The 14,685-nt window shown below is 37.7% G+C and overlaps 1 protein-coding gene across 2 annotated transcripts in view; it reads right to left on the reverse strand.

Moving 5' to 3' along the window:
• The window catches only part of LOC143271880 (vomeronasal type-2 receptor 116-like), a 35,015-nt gene extending 20,805 nt beyond the window's left edge, over window positions 1-14,210 (reverse strand). For both annotated transcript variants that reach the window (XM_076564392.1, XM_076564397.1), the window contains exons 1-2: window positions 14,014-14,210; window positions 35-326 (exon numbers count right to left, since the gene is read on the reverse strand). In XM_076564392.1, coding sequence (XP_076420507.1) covers window positions 35-326; window positions 14,014-14,210 — 489 coding nt within the window. The remainder of the gene's footprint in view (window positions 1-34; window positions 327-14,013) is intronic.
• Window positions 14,211-14,685: the final 475 nt, after the last annotated feature.

Here is a 14,685-nt window from a genome sequence, read left to right on the forward strand (position 1 = left end):
AATTTCTTGAAAACCCACACCACAAAAATCTCACCTGTTGAGATAGCCCGGGGTCCAGAAATGTCCCAAATATTGCAGATGTTTCATAATCTGGTCCTGTCAGCACCACTATACAACCAGGCTCTTTTTTACACTCGTAATTAGGGTAATAATCTTGATTTTCTTCATCCAAATGCATGTAACTGAATAATTTTGGGAAATTCATGCATCTACCATCCAGCAATTGAAATGCTAATGACATATTTGGCAAAAGATCAGGGTTCCTATTGACTTCATCCACGGAAAAAGTTAAGGCCAATGGAAACTGGATGTTTTTGGTTGATGTCCTGTAAGAGGGTATGATGGTTAATATGGACAGAAACCTAAAAATAATTCTTTGTATTCAACAGAAGGACTATCCAAAGCTGGATGGTATTTTCAACCAGACCCAAATACTGAATCAAATGTCCTGTGCTGTGAAGTTGAAATGACATAATAAGCTGGATGTGACAATATTTTTGTGTTGAAATGTACTAATATTTTATTTGTATGTTAATAAATAAAGTTTGGCTGCAGATCAGAGGAAATAGAAAGCCATTTTAAATAAACACAAAAGTAAGGCAGTGGTAGCACATGCCTTGATCTGATCATGTGGCAGGCAGGGTCTCTCTGTGTTCAAGGCCATGCTAGGGAACAGAACACAAGCCTTTAGTATGACTACCAGCCATACAGACCTGGAGGTCTGAACAGACAGGCAGTGACAAGGAAGTGAGGCAGCTAAGCTAAGAGTCAATGAGGGGGAGAACAGCAAGGTAATAAATGTGCAGGAAAACAGGAAGTAGCATACACTTTGGAAGCTGTTGCATGATGAGGTAAGGTTAGCTGGACACAGCCATAGCAGCAAGGGGACAGAGCTGCAAGTGGCCGGACTGCTTTTGGGGTTACTGACTCCGAGGCTCAGGCCAGGTGTGGCTCAGGCCAGAGCAGAAGGCTAGAATTTATTTTTTTTCTCCTGGTGTGTAATAGCTCACTCCCTCTCTCTTGTAATTCCAATTTTGGACTACCAGCAGACTAGATAACAGCTTTTAAATTCCCTTGGACATCTACTGTGCTAAGCAGACTTGGTAAGTCATAAAGATACCTTAAAGGGAGAAACTAGTTGAAAACAACTTTTTCTCATATTAAAAAATTGGGAAACATATTTACAATGGAACAAAATTGGTATTATTGACAACACATGAGACAGTGTGAAAATGGAACAATAAATGAGAGGGTGAATATTGTTGATGGGATGTATATAACATCAATTATGAATATTATTTGTTTAATCATCCTTATTAGAGTATTAAATCTGTTGTTTAATTTAAGTGCCAAGATAAAAGCTTTAGTAAAATCTGTTAAAATAATTTATATAGAAATTCATACACAGAGAAAAGAATTTAAAGGTGAAATAATTTCAGTATTGACTTATATGGTTACAGAAAGATAGCCTCTTTCCAAACAATCAAACTTAATCGATCTGTTAACTTTACAGGAATTACCTGCTTAATGGCATGTACAAGCTAACTGGACTCCAGTGGAAATGGGAGATTTAAGGAGATTTAAGGAAGCTATTATATCATATGGCATGCATTTTCCACTCATAAAGCAAAAGTTATACTCAAGGCAAACTTGGAACAGTATAACTCCTCAGAACTGGAAAGAACTGGTAACAGCTGTCCTAGACTCTGGAGCACAATTACAGTGGAGAACATGGTTAAAGGAGGAGGCTAAGACAATAAAAAGCCAATGTAGAACAAGAGGTGTGGAAATTTACGAGAATCAACTTCTTGGATAAGGCGAATATGATGATATACAAAGATACTGTTTATATGATAACCAATCCTTAATTCTATGCCACATGGCAGCGGTGAATGCATGGAACAGAATTGAGGAAGCAGGAAAAATTTTAAATCATTCACAAAAGGTGTACATGGTCCCAGAGAATCCTTCACAGATTTCTTACAAAGGCTGGCCTCAGCAGTATATAGAATAATACCAAATTCAGAAGCTGGACAGAAAATAATTGAATGTTTGGCTTTTGAGAATGCAAATGAAGAATGCAAAAGAATAATCAGGCCAATAAAAGCAAGATCAGCACATTTGGATGATTGGATCAGGGACAAAATTAATATTGAATCTCATGACCATGATGAGATGTGGATAGAAGTGATTTCAAAACCTTTGAGGAAAAAAGGTCAGAAATTTTGGTTGTGGTAAACAAAATTATTAGAAAAGCGAGTATAAACAGGGTGTTCCTTAAAAGAATGTTTATTCAAAGAACAATGGCAAAAGAATGTCCCTCCATTCTGGACTATGCAGAAGGTGTGGTAAGCGTAAACGTTAGATCAACAAATGTAGATCAATAAGAGACAGACAATGTAATCCTTTGCCTTTGCCTTCAGGAACCTCCCAGAAGGCCTTCATATAGGCCCTCACCGCAAATTCAGTTCAGACCTTTATGCCATCAAAAAGAAACTCCTACTCAGAGCAATTAAATAACCAAATGACTATTGAAATTAACCAGACTGCTCGGGAGGATAGAACAACTACAGCAGAAAAATAGAAAATTCAGGAGGAACCATAAAGCAGATTTTTGACAAACTTCTCTATATGAAAAAAGACCAAAATTAAAAATATGAATAAATTATGGTTTTTTGGAAGAATTTGTAGACATGGGTATGGATGTGACAATAATTGAAACAGAATTTTGGCATCCAAATTGGCCTCAGCAGGAGGTAAATTTTCAGCTGTTAGGGAATAGAAAATTATCTCAAGTGAAACAGAGTGCAAGATGGATCAAATGTGTAGGACCAGCAGGACAGAGAGGAAAAGGAAAGCCATATGTGGCTAACGTAGCTATGAACTTATGGAGCTCTGATTTATTACAACAATGGAATACAAAGATTACCATTCCTCTGACCTCAGAAACAAATCATAAACTAACACATGTTTCTGACAGAGATAGTAAAAGGTATTATTCTAAAGAGCTGTCAATAGCCATCCAGATTGTACAAGAACAGGCCACAACAACTGATGATCCTCCAAAGACACCAACAGCTCTACCTTTAAAATGGTTAAAAGACAAGCCTATAGAGGTTCAGCAATGACCTATAACAACAGAGAAACTGCAGGCTTTAGAAGAGCTGATACAAGAGCAGTTAAATGTCCAGTGTATTGAAGAATCAACCAGCTCTTGGAATTCTCCTGTATTTGTTGTTAAAAAGAAATCTGGTAAATGGAGAATGGTAACAGACATAAGAGCAATTAACAAATTAATTCAACCAATTGGCTCTCTACAATCTGGAATTCCTTTGCCTACTCTGTTACCTGAAGGATGGTCACTTATAGTTATCAATTTAAAAACTGTTGCTTTTCACTAGTTTGGCTATTTGTCCCTGGGCTTTTTCCAATCATGGTCTCAACAATACTTGCTCATACAACCCTTCCTCTTTCTCAATGACTGGACTCCTGGAGCTCCACCTGGGGCATGGCTGTGGATCTCTGCATCTGCTTGCATCAGTCATTGGATGAGAGTTCTAGCATGACACACAAACTATGCAACAATAGCTAAGGAGCCCCCAAATGGATCAGGCCCTCTGGATAATTTAGACAGTTGATTAACTTGAACTGTTTCTGAGGCCCATAGGCACTGGGACCAGGACCTCTCCTTATTGCATGAGCTGGCTCTTTGGAACCTGGGGCCTATGAGGGACACTTTGCTTAGCCTGGGCGAAGGGAGGAATGGACTGGATCTGCCTTGATTGAATCTACCCGGTAAAGCTGAATCCCCAGGGGAGTCCTTGCACTGGAGGAGATGGGAATGGAGGGTGGGCAGAGGGAGGTAGAGTAGGGGGCTGGAGAAGGAGGACAGTGGAATCCATGGCTGATATGTAAAATTAAATTAAATTATAAAATAAATTTTAAAAAAGACTGTTGCTTTTTAATACTCGTACAAGAAAAAGACAGAGAAAGATTCACCTTCACAGTCTCTACATATAATAATTCTCAACCAACAAAGAGATATCAATAAAGGGTTCTCACATAGGGAATGTGGAATAGCCCAACTCTGTGCCAATATTGTGTACCACAGCCATTGAAATTAATACATAAACAGTTTCCTAAGTCTATAATTTATCATTGAATGGACAATATTTTACTGGATGATTCAATGCCGATAATTTAGAATGTTTGAAGAAATAAAGAAAACATTGCCATGTTGGGGATTGCAAATTGCCCCTGAAAAGATACAAAGAGGATATTCTTTTAATTATTTGGGATACAAAATAGGACTACAAAAATAAGACGCCAAAAGTACAAATTAGAAGTGATCCATTTCAGAGTCCTAATGACTTTCAAAGATTATTTGAAAATTCTTCCTAGCTGTGAACCATTGCTGAGGCAAAAAATGATGAACTGAGTTATTTTTTCAAAACCTTAGACAGTGACAAGGACTTAAATAGTCTAAGAGATTTATCAGGTGAAGCTGAGATTTTGCCTTGGTGGAAAAGAAAGTACAGGAATTATATGTGGATTTGTGTATCCAAGCTTGATTACATTTTGGTTATTTTATCCTCTAAGCATTCTGTTACAGGAATTTTAATGCAGAGTAAAGATATATTGGAATGAAAATTCTACCAAATAAATAGAGAAAAATTTAAAACTTATGTGGAAAAGATCTCTGACTTGATTTAAAAAGGAAAACTGAGACTTAATCAATTAGCAGGTATAGTCCCAGCAAAAACAGTCATACCTTTAACTAAGGAGGACATTGGCAAATTATGGGCAGACAATGAAACTTGGTAAAGAGGTTGAAATAATTTTTTAGGAGAGATTAATAGCAAATATCCCAACAGTGATAGAATTCAACTTATAAAGAGAGCTGATTGGGTTTTGCCTCACATTGTACAGGAAACAACTTTATGTAAAATTCATCAATTTTAAACAGATGCAAAGAAACAAGGAAAGGCAGATTACACATCAGAAAAACTTAACTAAAGTGGTTCAAAGTGCTTAAAATTGTGTACTAAAATCAAAATTTTGCACTATTCTGTTGATTTTTGTGGATTTTTCAGAACCTCTCAACAGTTACTACTCTCAATATGCTGAAAAAGTGGTATTACATATTGAGACTACAGAATTTATGTCTGATGAGTCAGAATAAACTTCAATATTTATTCAGTTATAAGATGTAATGAGGAATAGGAGTGATCCTTTATATATAGCTAACATCTGATCCCATATGGGTCTGCCAGGCCCTCTAGAACAAGGTTAAGATGAGACTGAAAAATTATTGATAGGAAGTGTGATGGAGGCCTCAGAATTTCATAAAAAGTGTCATGTCAATAGGAACGGTTTTAAAAGGTATTTTTCCATAATATGGCAACAAGCCAGGGAAATTCTAAGGCAATGTCCTACTTGTTTGCCCCACCTGCAGGGCTTCAATGGGTTCTCGACCACCCTAAGGAGGGAATGTAGGGACAGGAGATACAAAGGAAAAGACACCAAGTCTGGAATCTGATCAAGGTGTCACTTTATTTCTCTTCCAGAAAGGTTGATATAGTTCCACAGGGTGGGTGGAGCAAGAAGCTGTCATCAGCATAAGGTGGGGCAAGCTAACAGGATGTTTGTATAGGATGTGTACAGGGTGAGAGGGTCAAGGGCTCTGACTCAATATCCTGTTGCTAGGCAACCTGACTATAAGATGATCTAGTTCCGTGTATTATTGGGGGTCTGTATTTTTCCACTAACTAGAGATTCTGTACTTGTCCCTGACACTTGTTCTTTTGGAAATCAGACTCTGCTACCAGCAGGATGTAGCCCAAAGTGTACTCAGAGGAATGAAATCTGGCAGATGGATGTGTTTCACTTAGAAGAATTTGAAAAACTGAAAAAAGTACAACACACTATTGGTACTTATTCAGGATTTCAAAGGGCCAGTGCTCTGAGTTCAGAAAAGGGAGATTTTGTTAATCAAGAATTGCTAGTAGTTATGGCCAACATGGGTATGCCTTCACAAATTAAAACTGACAATGCTCCAGCATATGTGTCAGGTAAAATGAAACAGTTTTTTGCTTATTACAATATAAAGCATATTGCAGGTATACCACATAATCCTACAGGCTAAGCAGTCATAGAAAGATCAAATCAAACTCTAAAGGACATGCTAAATAAACAGAGAGGGTAACAAAAAAATTTCCATTCATTTTACACACCAATCAAAGATTGCCTTCTAAACTCATCCAGCTCCCTCCACCTCCCCCACCCAACCTACACTCCACTCTTCCCCACAATAAGACAAGGTCTCCCATGGGGTGACATATGCAGTAGATGCAAGTCCAAGCCCTTCCCCCTGGCCAAGGTTGTGCAAGGTGTCCCATTATAAGTATTTGGTTCCTAAAAGCCTGCTGATGCACCAGGGATGGTTTTATTCTGTTATTTTAATTTTGTCATTGTAGTTTTTGGTGGCTGTATGTTGCCTGATAGAAAAATTTCTGCTATCCTGAGAGGCCTATTCACTGAGGTTCCCATGAAAAATAAATTTTTAGTTATTAGGAGCTGAGAAAGATTAAGGAGGAATGGCCAGGTAGAAAGATGGAAAGGGTTGCTTCCTTTGAAGCAAGGAAACTAGGTTTTTCCACCACTATGTCTCAGTCCCCTAGGAATGTGCTAGAGAGTCAGGAAAGGCCAGAGCAGAAACTGTTATAAAACTGAGAATGGTAATGTGTGATTTGACGAGTGAAGAATAGAAGCAGAGGTGAATATCTGTGGATAGCCAATCTGCTTCTCTGGCCATAGTTTCTCGAGTGTTCCCTAGGTATAGTTTCTCAGGTTGCATGACTAGGAAAAAAGCATAGTGTATGGACAAGGAAGTTTGTTGAGGAAGATCTGTATGATTCACTGGAGAAGTTTATGTGCTGGCTGAAGCAGGTGATCAGGTACAGAACTGGGTATATGACATGGCATTTTTTTTTTTTTGAGGAACTGAACGGGAGGTGAACATTTGCAGTTAAGTTTTAGGCTTCCCTGCCTGGAGTGGAATATAAGTATCCAGGGAATGTCTCCTTGAATTTGGAGCTCTGTTAAAGCAATGAGTGAGAGGAGGAAAGTTAGGAAAAGGAGATTCCTGGGTTCCATTGCCAACAGGGTAAGAGGTAGAGAATTGATTGCCCAACATATAGTCTGCTGATGATCTGGGGAGTGGAATGTGGGATTGGGTTTGCTGGAATGTAGGGGAAAGTAATTATCTGCAGTTAGTCTAATAATGTGCATGATATAATGGAACACATAGTGCAAAACATACTTGTGTGTTTAAAACAGAGGCTGTAACACATTCCTATGATGCAACCTGTGTAGCACTGTGAGAATCATCTGATTACTTTTATTTTAATATTTACTTACTTTTTGCTAATTGACTGTTCAGAAAAGTTTTACTGTTTTCACATGTGCTTTGAACATTGTGGTTTCCTGGGCAGATGAACAATGACTGTTAACAACAGATAAAGCACCAGTGACAGAGCAAGTCAATGATTCAACCCAACCATACACTTGTCAATCAAGGCTCTACTATTTCACATGCCTGCCAACAAAACTCTTTATAGGCCATTTGCATGTTGAACTCCCCAGGTCTCTCACTCTCTTAGTATCAGCCTAGTCTATCCCATTTTCATAACTGTTTCTACATTATCCCAGACCCCAATGGGGCAGAGTTTCCCATCTATATCAGAGATGAAAATGGCCACCAGAATTCAATGTAGGCCACCCATCCTTGAACATCTCCTACTGTCTTTGTCCCCCCAAAGCTATCACCCATCCATAACCCTCCACACCACAAGGCAGCAGACCCAAAATACTAAGTGATCTCTGATCAACTGGAGAACATGCAGGACTATAAGATATCCACATTGGAAGCCCACCTCTATACTATCTCACATCATGGTGTTTGACTCTATCTATAATCACAAATCCCTGTGCATCAAAGTTCCCCAGCCCCAACCTGGAAAGAGTCCCCCCGAATGACCAGAGGCCAATTCAGACACCAGAAATTTTTCCTCCAACTCAAGTGGAGATGTCTTGAAGAATCCCAGGCTGACTGGAGGGAAAAAAAGGGAAAACAGAAACAAAGGAACAAAACACATCCAAATAAGATGAACATAAAAATGAGCACCTAGGCTTATATTCACCACACACTTAGAATCCTAGACACAAGTGTAAGTATACTATCGACAACAGTTGAAGCAATATGACACTAGCAATGCTAGCTATCTTACTACAGCAAGCCCTGGCTATCCCAACACAGCTGAAGTAGAATAAAAAAGACCTTAAGTCCAACTTCTTGGAGATGAATGAGGACTTTAAGGGAGAAATGAAAAAAATCCCTGAAAGAAATAGAGGAAAAGACAAAAGAAACAGTGTAGGAAATGAGTAAATCCTTTAAAGAAGGGGGAAATTCAGTTGAAAGAAACGAATATAACTTTAATACCTGAAGGGATGGAACTTAATAATTCCATCCTGAGTGAGGTAACCCAGACTCAGAAGAATAAACATGACATGTCCTCACTCATACGTGGATACTAGATATAAAGCAAAAAATAGCCAGACTATAACCCACAGCTCCAGAGATGTTAGCTAACAAGGACAACCCTAAGAGACATGCATGAATTCCCCTGGGATTGGGGAAATAGATGAGATCTCCATGAATAAACTTAGAGGGGGAAAAGCAGGCATGGGATCAGGGATGAGAACATGAGGGAATGGAAGGGTTCAGCAAGAGCATGAACAGAGTAGGAGAGCAATGAATGAGATACCATGTTAGAGGGAGACATCATGGGGACAGATAGAAAATGGATGCTAGGGAAGTTCCAGGGACTTCACAAGGAGGACCCCAGCTTAGACTACTAGCAATAATGGAAATGGTACCTGAACTGACCTACCCTAGTAATCAGATTGGTGAATACCCTAACTGTCATCATAGAGTCTTCATCCAGTAACTAATGGAAGCAGATGCCGAGAACCACAGCCAAGCACCAGGCCAGGCTCCATGAGTGCAATCAAAGAAAGGGAACAGGGATTCTATGAGCAAGGAGCATCTTGATCATGATGGGGAAATCTACAGAGACAACCATACCACAATAAACTTTAGACCAACACCTGTAGATCTTCCATGGCAATCAACTAAGCCCTCTGCATAATTGAGGCAGTTGTATACCTTGATCTGTTTCAAGAGCCCCTTTTCAGTAGGATCAGGATACATCCCTGATGCATGAACCAACTTTATGGAGCCCACTACCTACAGTTGGATACCTTGCATATCTTTTATGCAGGGGCTGGGGGGGGGGGTTGGACTTGCCAAAACTGAATGTACCAAGCTCTGCTGACTTCCTATAGGTGGTCTTACCTTGCTAGAGGAGGGAATGCAGAATGGGTTAGGAGGGAATGCTGAGGAGTGGTAGGAAGGAAAAGAGGGAGTCGGTGGTTGGTATGTAAAATGAATAACTTTTATAATAAAAGAGACCTGAAAATGAATTAGAAACAATAAAGAAAACATAAACTGAGGGAATTCTGGAAAAGGAAAACCTGGGTAAACAAACAGGAACTACACACATCAACATCACCAACAAAATTCAAGAGATGGAAGAGATAATCTGAGGCATTCAGATATGAGGAAAAATAGATACAATTATCAAATGTTAGATCCTAAAAATCCTTGACACAAAATATCTAGGAATAGGTCAACACTATGAAAATGCCAATCATAAGAATAATAGGACTAGAAGAATGAGAAGAATCATATCTGAAATTCCCAGAATGTATTTTTTTTTAAATTGTAGAAGAAAATATTCCTAACCTAGAAAAGGAGACAACCTATCAAGGTACAAAAAAAATTTAAAAACACCAAATAGATTGGAACAGAAAAATGTTGCCGATGCAAATTAATCTAAAGATAAAATATACCTAACAAAGAAAGAATATTAAATACTGCAATGAAAAAGCTGTAGTGACATATAAAGGGAGACCTATCTGAATTTCATCTGACTTTTCAATGGAAATTATAAAAGCCAGAATGATGTGGTCAGGTGTACTGCAAATGCTAGGAGATCACAGATGACAACCCATACTACTATACCCAGCAAAACATTCCATCAATCCTCATTAAAAGAGAAAATAAGATACTCCATAATAAATCCAATTTAAAAAATATCTACCCACATATACTGTACTACAGGAGGGAATACTAGAAAAACTGAAACTAGGAAAGTTGACTTTATCCATGAAAACACAGGATATAAATAATTTCTTACCAGCAAAGCAAAGAAGCAAAACACACACAAGTGCCACCATCAACAACAACAATAAAAAAAAGAAATTAACAATCATTGGTCATTGATATATCAGTGGTATCAGCTCCAAAATAGAAAGAGACAAACAAGAGTATGGATGTGTAAAGAGTATTCATCATTCTTCTGGAATTCATAAGTGTACCTCAAAATCAAAATAGTCATACCTCAAAGTTAATGGCTAGAAAAGTATTTTAAGCCAAATGAACTAGAAAACAAGATAGTGAAGCCATTATAACATCTAACAAAATGCACTCGAAACCAAAATTAGCAAAAGGGGATGAGAAAGGGTACCACATATGTATCATATGAGAAATCCACATAGATAACTTTTCCCTTCTCAACATCTATGCTCTAAATGCAAGGGCATTCACATTTATAAAAGAAACATAATTGAAGCTTAAATAACACATTGATTATCAGACATTGATAGTTGACAATTTCAATATCCCACTCTGTCCAAAGGACAGGTCATCTAAGCAGAGAAATGCTCAAGCTATTAGATGTTATAAATCAAAGGACCTAATAGATATCTACAGAACATTGCACTCAAACACATCCAAAAGCTCAAAGCTATAATTCTGTTTGTGTCACCATAAATAATTACTACATTCATGGATGGTGTCATGATTTTGTTATAATACACTTCAGCTTTTGATATGCTGCCTGGGATCATGCTCACAAAGGTGAAGCAGACTGTATTTTTTCCATGTCTTTTCTCAAATGTGAAAGAAATTGTATAGCCTGATCATTGTCTAAGATAGACAGCCCAATCCTGTTCAGGTTGAAGTGAAGCATCAAATAGATTATGGCCTGGGGTAGAGATGTGTCTTTGGGGGCCATCGGATACAGATATGGAAATTGATCATGATCACACAGGATGGGATGGAAGGGTCCATTAGTAAGCTAAAGGAACTAGGGCACAGGCAGTATCATGAGGTATCATGCACTCCTCAAAACTTATAAACACGTTTCTGCTAAGAATTCTAGAAAATCTCCTGCCTTGTTATTTCTTCTCTAATCTTGTTTCACACAAGGAAATATGGAAGTCCCATCAAGTCTCTGAATAGTACCCATGAACTACACAGATTGACATAAGTGTGAGGCCAGTCTCCTCCTCACACTCTTCATAGAATCTGGGAGTGGTATCAGTCGAGATAGGATTTCCTGCAAAATCACACTCAAAAAACTCATCTGCTGGGATTGGTAGAGGTCCAAGAATGTCTCAAAGATGACAGATGCTGCCCAATAAGTTCATAAAGTTCATGGGAGTACATGTCCCATACAAAAATGGGACATGGCATTTTCCAAAGAGAGGGCTGTGTCCTCTGTTTTTTGTTAGTTTGCTCAGAAGGTAAATACAAGCGCACATTCCTTGACCACACAGTAAACCTAATCTTGAATTCCCTTTGAAATTATAGCATATGACATGTGATGCACGAGCCAAGTTTCTGGTAATTTCTTTGAAACAAACTGAATTGAATAAGGTATTCAAAGAATGACTGGTGTGTGCACAGTAATCTTTCTGGGGCAACATTTGGCTGCTATATTTATAATTCATTATAATGAGTGGGCAATGTAGTTACCATATTCTTTCATATGCATCCTCATCTTGTTCTTTTTTCTTTCTGATGTGCCTATTACAGGCACAATTTTTTTAAGATATATTTTTAAATAAAATTAAATAACAGAGTATATTTGGTAAATATATGCATCTGTGTATGGACATGAGAACTACTCATTTATGCCATAAAATTATAATGGATTCCCTTATTTTGAATGACACTTGGCTTTAGACTGGACTGGCTTCAAATGCATAGTAATACTCCTATTCCATTTCAGGAATGCAGAGATCAAGGTCATGTACCACAGTATTGGTCATCTATTTTATGTTTACAGAGGTGTGTTCAATGTACTCCCACTTGGTATATCTGAACAACATAAAATTTTCCTACACAAAGCACCTTTTTGTACATTTCCACATACATTTGCACAACATTAGCATATTACTGAGAACTGGGAACATCTGGAAATTGCACTGAGATTTGTTTGTGCCAATATTACATGGTTGTACAATAAAAGATTATAAAGTGTACAATGTATGGAAAATGTTTATGAATTTTGAAAATAAAATAGTCTAAAAGTAAGTAGGAATAGAAAAATACCATTTTATGTTTATGTGTATGGGTAGAATAATAACTCCCATATCTTATTACAAATTTCATATCATTTGAACAATAAACATCAAACTGAAACATACTTTTTCATTCTGAATAATTCACTCAGAGTTAGATACAATCTATGTTCCACTTAGAAATTTTACCACTGTGGTATCTTCATGAATCAATGCAAATGTTTATTGATGCATTTTAAAAATAAATAACATCTTAGAATATTCTTTATTACCACATGGAAAAATGTCATTGAAATTTTCAGTACCAGTCAACCCAGAATTTGAGAGTATAACTTATGAATCTCAAACACCAACTCCTGCACACTAAACAATATGAAATATTAATGAATGGAGCTGTTACTCTTGCCTACGGGACTAAAGGGCTATGTTTGAAAACAACTATCAGTAATATACAAAATCAAAATGTATATTATATCCAAATTGTTAAAATCTGCAGCTATAACTAGTAAAATTACAGAAAGAGAAACAGAAGAGGTAAATATAAGTGTCAGAGAATAAACACATTAGACACAAAGAGAAGAAACGTATGTTTCTTAAATAATGTTAGAGATGTGCTTGTATGTAACTATTTTCAAGTGTAGCCAAGTATCACATGCCACAGCTGTCTCTCAGGCAAGTGACAATGAAAATAAGAAGTCATATGAGGGAAGAGTGGGATCTGTGATTGGTATGAAAAGTGAATAAAAAATTTCTTAATTAAAAAAAAGAAAGTAAGCAGTCACCACTATTAGATGCGGCCTCAGATTTCAAAGAATGCAAACATGTCATTTATAGTCCACACATTCCTTTTGTAGCCTATAAAGAGAGGGAAGAACTAGACTATGAATTTAAAGGTCAGGTGTTACATATGTCTCTCAGTGAAGTATGGGGGAACAGGAACACATGTGAAGTTCACAGTGGACAGGTCTCCATTTTTGTTCTTGATGCAGCTTTAGAAAGCACAATGTGACTGTGTGAAGAACATCTGAGAGAGGAACTGAATAGCTATGTAAAAATTCTCTGCAGCTAGGGTGGCCACAAACATTACAAATATTAGTTGCCCTACCAGATGCATTATGAGAGACATAGTGATCAAAGGGACATCACAGACTCATTTGACAGTCATTTCGTTACACTCATTTAGAATGATACTCCTTGAATAGTGTGGGGTTTCTTTCAGTGAGACATCACCAGCTACTGTGCTATAGAAACGGTCAAGAGGAAGGCTATATTGATGGACAAGATACAGCGTCCTTTTTCACTCAGCTTACAGCCTAATAAGTAGGAGGCTAACGGGTAGATAACAAATCAGTCTTTGGACAAAGTAAAAGTAGCAAAATAGCATTGAGTCTCTAAAAGAATGTGGAGTTGTTTCTTGGTGTGCAAATTGGGTAACAGGACAAAAGACTAAAAAGCAATGCTCTGAATCTCGTCTTCCTAACCATCTACTTCACACATTTACATAGAAGATACAAAAAAACTTACTGTGTATTCAGAATATAGTTGAAATCATCTTTCTCAACATTCTCCGTCAAAACCCTAAGGAAGAAGATACAACCATCCAACAGGTCTTCATCCTTGTCTTTATTCTGCTTCATTCTCCAAAAGCACCTGGGATGAATGAAACTGGCAACAAGAAGTGGAATGTTCAGGAGGAAGAACAGAAAAATCAAAGTGAACATCTTTGTCTTACTTGACACCTGGGCAATGTGCATTGTGAAGTGCTATTCAAATGAACACATGATATGGGCACCCATGTATTTCCCTTGCTTTGTTCCTATAGCCAAAGAAGGGACTACTTATGAATTCATGTTTTTCTTCTTTCCAGATGGTCCCTCAGCTCTGGAGAATCGTGTACAATCTCTTTCCTGGGGCTCTGCATCTGATGTCCATGTAATTAAATTTGGTTGATAAGTATATATGAGGAGAGTTTAGCTAGTTTCATGACATCACTCATAGTTGTGGAAATTAAGGCTCTTTGGAGAATGCCAGTTTGGGAAAATTTGGTCCCAGGACGGCCTGAATAATCTATGTATGTTAATGCCTTTAGAAATGATGTCAGTAGATTTTATTGCATGATCCGCATGGAGACCTGCAGTGATGGTTCAGGAGGGATTCACAGTCAGAATTCAAGGTCACATACTGGGAATTGTATCA

This window comes from Peromyscus maniculatus, chromosome 1 (assembly GCF_049852395.1).
Source record: "Peromyscus maniculatus bairdii isolate BWxNUB_F1_BW_parent chromosome 1, HU_Pman_BW_mat_3.1, whole genome shotgun sequence".
Taxonomy (NCBI): domain Eukaryota; kingdom Metazoa; phylum Chordata; class Mammalia; order Rodentia; family Cricetidae; genus Peromyscus; species Peromyscus maniculatus.